General features: G+C 36.9%; 1 protein-coding gene across 1 annotated transcript in view; it reads right to left on the bottom strand.

Moving 5' to 3' along the window:
- The window catches only part of LOC144973608 (uncharacterized), a 230,766-nt gene that overhangs the window by 213,596 nt on the left and 7,170 nt on the right, over positions 1-10,000 (bottom strand). The window contains exon 2 of the mRNA XM_078916257.1: positions 2,083-2,203. Within this exon, the coding sequence (XP_078772383.1) occupies positions 2,083-2,167 (85 nt within the window). The 5' untranslated portion in view covers positions 2,168-2,203. The remainder of the gene's footprint in view (positions 1-2,082; positions 2,204-10,000) is intronic.

Raw genomic sequence — 10,000 nt, 5'->3', positions numbered from 1 at the left:
AAGGGAAAGAAATTGTACGATGTTATGGCAGATGTCCAACTTCATATCCAGTGAAAAGAAAAAAAAAAAAAAAAAAAGAAAAAAGAAAAAAAAATTGTCAACTGACCTGATCTCTGATATAACACACTTGTAGAATGGACTAATGACTTGTGGTCAGCAAAACCAATATAAGAGTAAAACGATCATCTGTTCACAACTATCAAATTTTTAACAAGATTGCCTGGAATATCGAAAGTAGATACGAGGACACCCTGCTAATGAGTTGTCTGAGATGCAATAGACTTTGACAGATGATTTAAACTATTAGTCCAGTCTACACATGTATTATATTTTGTTTTGTTCATCCGATATTTATTATTATTCAGAAATCAGTTCTAGCGAACACATTCCGACGACACATCTTATTTGCAGGTCTGATAACAGAAAGCAATCATGGGCTTAATTTTACATTGTTGTGATGCACAGTATTATACATTGGTGTAACTATTTTCATTACAACGATGAGCCCATGACAAGTTGAGTTATCAGACCAGCAAATAAATACACGTTGATCAAAACCCACAACCATTTGTGACCCGCCGTCTCAAAGCGGTATTATGACGGGATACACTCGGTTAGGGAAATTGAATTCATTGCCACAAATATAAAACTTGGGTTTGATTTCTCTACGTCATGCTGGAGTAGAAATGCTATTTCTTGCTTTACAAAAACTTTTAAGGTCTCATCATTCCATCTCTAAATTCACTTTCTGGGGTCTGAATCATCCCGACATAATACCGTTTTGAGACGGAGGGTCACATTTTTATTCCATTACCACATCAGTAATCCATAACGTTCTCATTGAAAAAAAAAATAAATAAATAAATGAGAAGCAAGCTCTGATACAAAATGTTTTTTTTTTTAATTTTAGAAATAGTGTGATGAACAGTGCCAGGAAAATTGAGGGAAATACGAGACTATTTATAAATCAATCTTTCTCGGTTATATTTTAATTTGAGATATTTTTCACGTGTTTTTCTCTTCATCTTATCCGGCACAGTTTCACAAGCCCTTTGAAGATTTTGACATATTTTCATTTCAACAGTTCGAGAAACAAAACAAAAAAAAAAAAAAAAGGAATCAAGCAAATCATGCAATATACAAGGGAAAAAGCATCCGTGGATCAAGATGAATGTTTACACTTTATGTTTATGGTGTATGTCAACATTTGTAAGGGTATTCGTGAATTTAAAATCACGAGTGAAATGTATGCTTTGATCTTGTTATTTTTCGGGATTAAAAAAAATATATTATTAGAAACTAATTAAATAGTTTAGGGTTATAATCTCTGCTGAAGCTGGAATAAAATATTGGTAGTTATATTTTAAGAAATAATATGGTGATGCTCATGGTGATGATGACGATGATGATGATGATGACGATGACGATGATGATGATGATGATGATGATGATGATGATAATGATGATGACGATGATTATGGCTGCGATGATGATAATAATGACCACTGCGACAGTGGCGGTGCTGATGATTATCATTTTTAATATCTTAATTCTGGGAGAAAAAAAAAAAAAGTAATGCCAATATCACAATCTATTGAGTGATTATTGTGGAAACAACAACGTTAATAAAAGATAATTAAAACAATTACTCAAACAGCACCTTAATTACACATTTCAACGTCAATTTTAGTTGAAGGGAAAAAAATAATAGACTCTATATCAACGAAAAAAATTTTAAACTTTCATTTCGTGTGTTTTTTTTTTTTTTTTTTTTTTTTTTTTTTTTTTTTTTTTTTTTTTTTTTTTGTTTGTTTTTTTGTTTGTTTGTTTAAGAACCTAATATTTAACCTTTATTTTTACAGACGAACTATGCATTGAACAGCTCATTAATCCATTAACTACCGAACACGTATTTAAAAAAAAATATCGACCGCTATTATTTGAAGGATGAGTTTTCTAGCCATTAAAACACACACACACACACACACACACACACACACACACACACACACGTGTCTCTATAGTACAGTAGTTAACTAGTTAATCGGAGATCAGAAAAAAGGTATTTATTGGGTTTCCTACCGTTTGTTGTAGGAGCATTAAACAAAATGCAGACCACCAGCGAAAGGATGGAGAGCCATCTTGTAGATTGTTGTGGTGTCGCCATGGCGACAGGGAGTGTCGAAACCAATCAAAGCTCGACCTGGGGAAAGAAATAAGATAATATTATTTATACGTAAACACAAATAAGAATTTGTGAAAACAGCTCGAGCGTTCAGTAGTATTGGACGATATGTTACAGTGAATGACATATTCAATCGGATGGTGAAAAGGTTTGAACTGAGATATTGCCAAGTTTAGTTAGAAGATCAGTTTTTATCAAAAATGAGTCCTTGTCATAAATGATTAAATCAACCCTTTTGTACATCTTCAGAAAATATCAAAGTTAATTTCAGTTCTAAATATTTTTTTACAGCTAGTCAAGCTGAAAAAGTATGAAATTTGAGAAAAGTTACTGGATACCTTTCCCATAGATCTGACCATAGCTTCATGAAAAATCACCCGATTTACTTCAAATAAAGATGTCAAAGTTGAGTGCTCATATTAGACTAAAAACAACATATTAGACTCGAATAATAATTGATTTTGTTGTCTGACAAAGGGCTGAATTAGTTTTCATCAAAATAATAATTTTTTTTTAAAAACATCCCTACATGGAACTTGCAAACGTATTTGGTCCTTGAAATTTACTTAAGGAGCAAAAGAAAAGGAAGCTTGGGGGCCATAAATCCCACGGAGACCGTTTCTTCTGGACGCACGGTCATAGGTGCGCTACCCTTACGAAAGAACGCGAGCCTACTACTACTACTACTACTACTACTACTACTACTACTACTACTACTACTACTACTACTATTATTATTACTACTACTGCTGGCTGCTGCTACTACTACTAATAAACAATGGTAATGATAATAATAATAATAATAATAATAATAATAATAATAATAATAATAATAATAATAATAATAATAGTAATAATAATAATAATAGTAATAATCATCATCATCATCATCATCATCATTAAAATCGACAGAAGGGAAAATGCAACACCCGAATTTTGCACGTTAAATAAAACTTAAATAATAAACAATATATTAAACACACACACACACACACACACACACACACACACACACACACACAAACATGTATATACATATATATATATATATATATATAATATATATATATATATATATATATATATATATATTTAAATACGCAGGGCGGCGGTTACTGACTGTCATCGTTGCTCTCAGGAAGGTGATTCACTTCAATGGGGTTTCGGTTTCTTTTCGTGGTATTCCTCAGCTTTATCTCGATAAGGCGTATAATATGTGAAATGAATGGTTGGCCAAAACCCGTTCCACCAGTTCAGACGTGATACACTGGGCGTGTGATACTCTTATCTATGAACCGACAGCAGACAAAAAGGGATAAAGAATGTGCCAGCGGCTATGCATGAGATAATTTTTCTCTAAGGCCCTTTTTAAACAGGTTATCATAAACTTTTAATAGATCTATTCATAAGATAACAGAAGTCGTAATTCTTACAAATATTATGTTAGTAATGATTTTTGTTCAGGAACATTACTGAAAATATTGCTGACGTGTTCGGCTAGTTGATAAAAATAATTTTAAAATTTGTGTTGAATATAGCGCGAGACCATCCCAACTTGACCTGCTCTTGGTGACATAACATCTATTCCAAAATGGCTTATTTTAACGCCTTTTGAAGACCTTATACCAATACATATTTAGATTTAATGGGTATAGAAATATAACTGAGCATTTATATAGCGCCGTGTCCACTTATCTGTCTTAGGCAGCCTCAAATCTTTTTTTTTCGGACAGAGACAACACAATTCACGGCCAAATACTCATTTTACACATGAGTATGGTGAGAGAATATGAGTGAATTAGAGCTTTTTTCAAAAGATTGAACTATGCGCCGCTCCGAGTAGGACTCGAACCCTGGACCATTCTAGCCTGATGGCTAGTGTTAACATGGCTGCACAAATTTTTAGAATCTTCATTTTTGTGTGGCCAGGTTTGACAATATCACATGACCCACCGTCTGAAGTCGGGAATATTTATTATTAGATTATATTGGAATGAATCAGGTATCGAGAAATTGAACTCATAGTCACGAACATGAAATTTGAGGTTAATTTATACTGCCCATTCCTTAAAATAAGGAGCCTTTCAGAGACATCAGGCCCATAGAACTGGGGTTTACCCCGGTTTCTGTAACGTGAAACGGACAAAATCAATTACTTACTACCCTTTGGATAGGAAGGCAGTCTATGGCAAAGTATTTTCCGCTAGATCTACTAGACCTAGCTACCCAATCACTTCTGGGTGGACAGGAGGAGGGGAGGTTAGCAAAAGAAATCTCGTCTTCACCCAAAATCGATCTAAGTCCCTTAGTGCGTGAATCGAGATCTTTTACGAGCTGTTAGGATTCACAAAAGAGGGGCTTAATTTTTTAAAATAATAAATTTTTTTTTTAAAACGATTCATAGAATATGTTCATTATGGGAGAGAAGATATAGATAGAATGCTCTTGGCCAAGGAGTTCACAACATTGCCATCCGGAAGTATAACGGACCAACACACAAACTCTGTGTAACCATAAACGTTTATAGTCAGGTTAATACAGTTTAGTGAGAACAACTCACAAACGCGGATGGCAAAAACAATAATAAAGGCCTGAGTGACGTCATCACACACACACACACACACACACACACACACACACACAAAATAAACTAATATGTAATGTCATTTGTTGACTGTCGTGTTCTTTTATATTAATTTACTGGCGGGAGCGGTTATGACTTAAAAGTGCCACTAACGCTGTTAACACCCCCCCCCCCACCCACCCACACACCCCCATATATTAATAGGATGCACATAAACCAAAATATTTTTTTTTTAATCAAAATTATTATGAAGATCAGAACGGAGGACTCCGATCCAGTGTGCAACAACTGACCTTAATCATTCGTGACTGGTCAATCGGAACTGAAATAACAAAAGTCAAGATAATCGCCTTGACCTTTGACCCCAACTAGACTACACTACACACACACACAACGGAGAGAAATCAAAGGAATTCGAAAACGTCAACAAACGATTGGTTCTACTAACTGTGATCTATATTAACTTTCAATGTGCTCGAGGTCATTGGTCACATTGCAAAATGTGCTCAAAATGACCCACTTATTGAAAAGTGTTCAGTTTTTTAAATATCTAACATCACGATTGGTCATTTCGTTCAGCTTGACACATGGGTATGTTTATAAATTTTGTAAACAAAGCAGCGTGTTTACATTTGTAAAGAAATATCAAATCGTTAGACAGCAACAAATCATGTAATTGATGACCTGGTTGGACGAAAACACGAATATAGATCGCTCCCATTGAATGACATCGAATCTTCCCATAATAATTTGTCTGTATTATTCAATATACATTTTTTTTTTTTTGTCTTAAATCAAGGGGAGTAATACGAAACAACTTGATTTTTTTTATTTTAATGAACTAAAATCGGCTAATAATTTCGTCTTCCGTTAAGATTATAACTCATATTTTGATATCTGTTGACCAAAACAATTATTTGTTAAAGGAAACTGTAGAAGCGGGGTGTTACAATACAAATATTGACCAATTTGAATATTTCGTAACCTCGGAGAAAGTCTTCCCCATAATGGGCCGGGCCTGGGTACGAAAATTCAAATAATATGGTATAAAAACCATGTAATCCAGAATGTATAGATTCTGTTGAATATAGATGGTCACCGATGGCGCATGAAAGCATACGTGAAAAAACAAAATGCTCTTATTGACTATGTGCGGTGTGTGGTTGGGACATAAAGTTTGCATTTTAGTAAATTATTTCTCCTGTACGTTACTATGAATTTGACCGTGCTCGTATGTATTGTGCATGTTATGATTTTTAATTTATTCCAGATGCCTTTAACAGAAGAAGAAAAGAATATAGATATAATAGTCGAAAACCATCTCGTGCTTTAGAACTATACACAAAACGCATTTCTCTTCTTGGATTTTGTTATTACAAACGAGATTTAACATTTTGCAGAGCTGTAGTGTATAACAACCACCAGTTGGTTCATTTCCCTGATTTTAACATTGTAAAAAGCGATAGCCAACCTTTGTGCTGCGTCTCAAGAAGACCTGCCACAAAATAGTAGTAGTAGTAGTAGTAGTAGTAGTAGTAGTAGTAGTAGTAGTAGTAGTAGTAGTAGTAGTATGATAATAATAATAATAATAATAATAATAATAATAATAATTAATGATAATAATTAATAATAATAATAATAATAATAATAATAATAATAATAATAATAATAATAATAATAATAATAATAATAATAATAATAATAATAATAATAATAACTTTTTAGCACTTTACGACCCACTTACTAGTAAAGTACTCATCGGCACTTTACAAATTACAAAGCAAGCACACGGAAGTCCCCGGTTTGAAAGTTTTTGACAAGATCGATCGATCGATATTTGAAGGACAAGTTTTCTAGCCAAATTATTAAAAATTTTAGTTACGTGAATTTTCCAGAGTACGACAGTACCTAACTGGTAAAATCTGTTGAAGAGGCAAATCTGCTACCTAAATCTCGAGGTTACTAGAGCGTGGAGAGCAAGACTAACCCACTAAGCATGACATAATTATAATTTCAAAAGGCTTGAGACAAGAATGTAGAGATAAATTGGGGGGGGGGGGGGGGCCTAGTTTTTAGAGATTAAGTAGATTTGGGAACTGACTGGTATTACACGTAAATTGTGTGCAGCTATGTGGTCTAGTGGTATGGCACTCGCTTTCGGATCGGAAGGTCCTGGGTTCGAGCCTCGCTCGGCGCATAGTTGAGTCCTTGGAATAGAATCTTTACTCACATTCTCTCACCACACTCAGGTGTAAAATGAGTACCTGGCCGTTAACAGCGTTGTCTTTGTCCCAAACATTTGTAATATCGCCTGACAGGCGTCATGTCTCGTCCTACATGTTATGTGTTGCTGTTGGCCAGGGACCCCTTGTAAAGCGCTTTGATAAATTTAGTGGATATTGCGCTATATAAAGGCTCAATATATATATATATGTATATATATATATATATATATATATATATATATATATATATATATATATATATATATATATATATATATATATATAAATCGATGATGTTCGATTTCGAAATCTAAAACAACTTTCCAAAAGGCGATAATAAAACGTGATTGTAGTTTGTGTGTGTGTGTTGAGTGTAGATATATGTTGTGGGTTTTGTTTCTTTGTTTTTGTTTTGGTTCTTTTGTGGCGCACTATCTCCAAAAATGCTAAAAGAGCTTAGCAAGTAATACCAAGCCAACAGCATTATTGTTCAGAGCATGAAGGACAAGCTAAAAGGCGCCAGAATCTTTTATTTTTTCAAAGACAACGTTCTCAACGGCCAGGAACGTATTTTACAACGGAATGGAGTATGGAGAGGAACTGTGAGTTAAGATTCTGTTTTTTTTTGTTTTTTTTTTTTGTTTTTTTTTTGTTTTTTTTTGGGGGGGTTTGTTTTTGTTTGTTTTGTGTTTTGTTTTTTTTGTTGTTGTTTATTTTTTTTGTTTTGTTTGTTTTGTTTTTGTTTTTTGGGGGGTATTGGGTTTGTTTGTTTTGTTTGTTTTTTTGGGGGATGGGGGGGGGGGGTCAAGGACTTAACTCTTACCCTGATTATAGCAGGAATCTATCGTCGTCATAAACTTACATCCTGACCGACATATTTGCAGGTCTGATAGCCCGAATTGTCATGGGCTCAATGTTGAAATGGACATACTCTCAAACCAACGCAAAATATTGTCCCTCATAACAATGTTAGAACACGCCAATAATTGGATTCAATAGTCTGATGTCACGTCGCTCAGCAACGGCGGCCATCGTGGTTCTTAACAAAGAAAATTGGTACTTTCTATTCTTCATGCTGGCTAGAAGTTTTCATATGTCTTGTGATCAGAATGTATAAAAGTCAAAACATGATCAGATTTATAATGGGTTGATTTCCCTCTGTATACGCTTTAATGCTCGTCGGAGAAATATTTATTCATAAGGGCGTCCGCCATTGTTCCGATAGTTTAGAGCCAGTTACTAAGTTACCATGCGTCATTACGAGGGAAGTGACGTTATGACTGTTGAAGGCTATTCTGACACGCTAATGAAAAGTGTATGGCGATGCAAAACAACGATCATCCAAAGAAAGTGAAAACGGAGTCCTTATTGGTGCTCAAGGTAAGAACAAATGCTCCTAATGATTGGAATTATCGTACACAACCAAGCACTATTCACTCTCATTTGGTGGTTGTCGCCTTTTAATTAATATGACGTAATTTTGTTAATCAATGCGCGCTAGGACAAGACCTTTCCACATAGGACTGGTATCTCAATGTTGTGATGAATTGTGTAATTGTGTGGGCTTTTGTCACTCGTAGAAAACCTCCAGTCGCGAAAACCGTGGCCTTCGTAAAGTTATGGCCTGACCGTGGCCTTCGTAAAGTTATGGCCTGACACTAACCAAAAAATGACGTCAAAATGCCAGTCTTTTGCCACAAAAGAAAAATCGTGAGTTGTATTCATGAGTTCAACCAATGAAATAACTTGTTTCCATGAGCTCTACTCTTACGACAACTCACTTGACGGTGCAAAAAACAAATAATGACGTCAAACTGCCAGTCCTTTTGTATTTCAGTGTCAGGCAGCAGCAGCTTCTTATGGTTCACACTATTATGTTATGACGATCGACCCAATCAGCAAAGTCCGGTCCGCATTCGTGCACCGTCGCGAACCCGCCTGGTAGCATCGTCACAACACACCTTTCGACTAGATGCTCTGCCGTTTCGGGTTCTTGCCCACAGCGTGGACATAAAGGACAGGAAGCTAGACCCCACTGATGTAACGCACCGGCCGTTAGGCAGCTCCTCGACCGAAGCCGATTCGCAGCTACCCAGTGTCTCCTCTTACTGGTATCAAAGCCTGGCAACTTCTCACCAAGCTTAGAGGAGTGTAGGTCCCCGCCCCCACGAGGGATTGAATTCGTCCAAACCGACTTCCATCTCGTATGTGCAGCTCTGTCCGTAGTCAGGGATTCTGCGTACAAGGGTTGCCGGGACTTATTTCGGCTCGAAACGGGGGCACCGTTCATTATGCGCATGAGAGGGGTATCCCCATTCCCTCTCTCTTTGATCTTACTCAGCCAGTTTCCCGTAATGGTCTCCCTCCGGACATCGGGGGGCTGGATCGCTGCCATTACCGGGCCCCATTCTCTAGGGGTTGTTGCTAGCGTTCCCGACACTATGTGCATCGACTTGCGAAGTTTTACATCCACCTTCTCAACGTTTCTGCTTCTACCCCACACTGGAGCGCAATACTCCGCGGTGGAATAGCATAGTGCCAGGGCGGATGTTCTCAGGAGCGCTTGGCTAGCGCCCCAAGTCGATCCCGCCAGCTTCCTCAGAAGACTATTCCGCTTCTCTATCTTCCGGGCAACCCCTTCGAGATGAACCCGATAGGTAAGGCTGCGATCCAGCGTCACCCCTAAATATTTTGGACGCGGCTCATATGGGAGTGGCTGGTCCCCGACTAGGACATTCAGTTTACGGGTGTGCCAACCACTGCATAAGTGAAATGCAGTGGCCACGGTTTTTGAAGTGTTCATCTTCAGGTACCACTTGTCAAAGTAGGATTTGAGTCTGGTGACGTCCTCGCTGAGTACGCTCTCGAGACGGGTCCACACTTTACTCTGAGTAACGAGTGCCCAGTCGTCTGCGTATCCCAGCCTCAGGGAGGAAGTGTTCGGCATATCGCTAATGTAAACGTTAAACAACATTGGCGCAAGTACCGACCCCTGAGGGACCCCAT

Source organism: Berghia stephanieae, chromosome 5 (assembly GCF_034508935.2).
Source record: "Berghia stephanieae isolate SIO BIC M18660-M18661 chromosome 5, UCSD_Bste_1.3, whole genome shotgun sequence".
In the NCBI taxonomy this organism is placed as follows: Eukaryota; Metazoa; Mollusca; class Gastropoda; order Nudibranchia; family Aeolidiidae; genus Berghia; species Berghia stephanieae.
The sequence above is the reverse complement of the archived record's forward strand: the minus strand, read 5'-3'. Positions and strand labels throughout refer to the sequence as shown.